Raw genomic sequence first — 1,225 nt, forward strand, 5'->3', positions numbered from 1 at the left:
GGTGGCAGCAAGCCCAGAGGAGAAGAGCCGCAGCGGCGGCCGGGGAGGGAAATGCACCGCAAAAAGGTCGCGGTGGCAGCAAGCCCAGAGGAGAAGAGCCGCAGCGGCGGCCGGGGAGGGAAATGCACCGCAAAAAGGTCGCGGTGGCAGCAAGCCCAGAGGAGAAGAGCCACAGCGGCGGCCGGGGAGGGAAATGCACCGCAAAAAGGTCGAGGTGGCAGCAAGCCCAGACGAGAAGAGCCGCAGCGGCGGCCGGGGAGGGAAATGCACCGCAAAAAGGTCGCGGTGGCAGCAAGCCCAGAGGAGAAGAGCCACAGCGGCGGCCGGGGAGGGAAATGCACCGCAAAAAGGTCGCGGTGGCAGCAAGCCCAGAGGAGAAGATCCGCAGCGGCGGCCGGGGAGGGAAATGCACCGCAAAAAGGTCGCGGTTGCAGCAAGCCCAGAGGAGAAGAGCCACAGCGGCGGGCGGGGAGGGAAATGCACCGCAAAAAGGTCGCGGTGGCAGCAAGCCCAGAGGAGAAGAGCCACAGCGGCGGCCGGGGAGGGAAATGGGTTGAAGTCACCGCCGCAGCAGCAGCAGCGCTAGCAGCAGCAGCAGCAGCGCCCGCAAAGGCCCCTGCATTAGTGCGCGGTGGCTGAAAGGGCCGTGAAAGGTGTCCGCCCATGTCTGCCGATCCGAACCTCCGTTGCGAGGTAACGAGCCAAAGTGCCAGGACCCCTTTCCTGGAGCTTCTCCCATTATCACTACTTCATCACTGCCATCATCACTGTCACCGTCGCTGGGCTCGATACCTTCTCGGCTGCCGTCCGCGTCGCTACCGTCGATGCGGCTGGTGTGACCGGGAGGCGCCTGTGCTTCCACCACGTTTGTTTTCCAGTTCAGGCGTCGCAGCTCTTCGATGCAGCAACGGCGGCGTGGGGCCGTTGCCGTCCAGCAGTGCCTCTTCAGCATCTGTCGGCGCCGCCGCCTCATCCGCCGGCTGTACGAACACACTGGGACGGCACCTTCCCATGGGCCCCGTCGGTGCTGAGGGTGTATTAACCAACGTCCCGGTGCGGCCGGCGGAGACGCGACGTTTCGGTGCACTTCTGATAAAGGCAAAGTCCGCTAGGGGTCTTACTGCCGGCGCCGCCGCGGCGGCAGCTGCTGATAGCTTGCCGACGGCGCCGGCACCGCTGTCCAGCGAGCCACCCCTTCCCCGTTGCTGCAGTGCCTGTGAGGGCA

At 65.6% G+C, this 1,225-nt stretch overlaps 1 protein-coding gene across 1 annotated transcript in view; it reads left to right on the plus strand.

The window, feature by feature from the left end:
- Positions 1-1,225, plus strand: part of VOLCADRAFT_98405 (uncharacterized protein) — a gene marked incomplete at both ends in the record, with an annotated part of 5,465 nt that overhangs the window by 422 nt on the left and 3,818 nt on the right. Inside the window, one exon of the mRNA XM_002957254.1 lies at positions 1,212-1,216. Coding sequence (XP_002957300.1) covers positions 1,212-1,216 — 5 coding nt within the window. The remainder of the gene's footprint in view (positions 1-1,211; positions 1,217-1,225) is intronic.

This window comes from Volvox carteri (assembly GCF_000143455.1).
Source record: "Volvox carteri f. nagariensis unplaced genomic scaffold VOLCAscaffold_71, whole genome shotgun sequence".
Lineage (NCBI taxonomy): Eukaryota > Viridiplantae > Chlorophyta > Chlorophyceae > Chlamydomonadales > Volvocaceae > Volvox > Volvox carteri.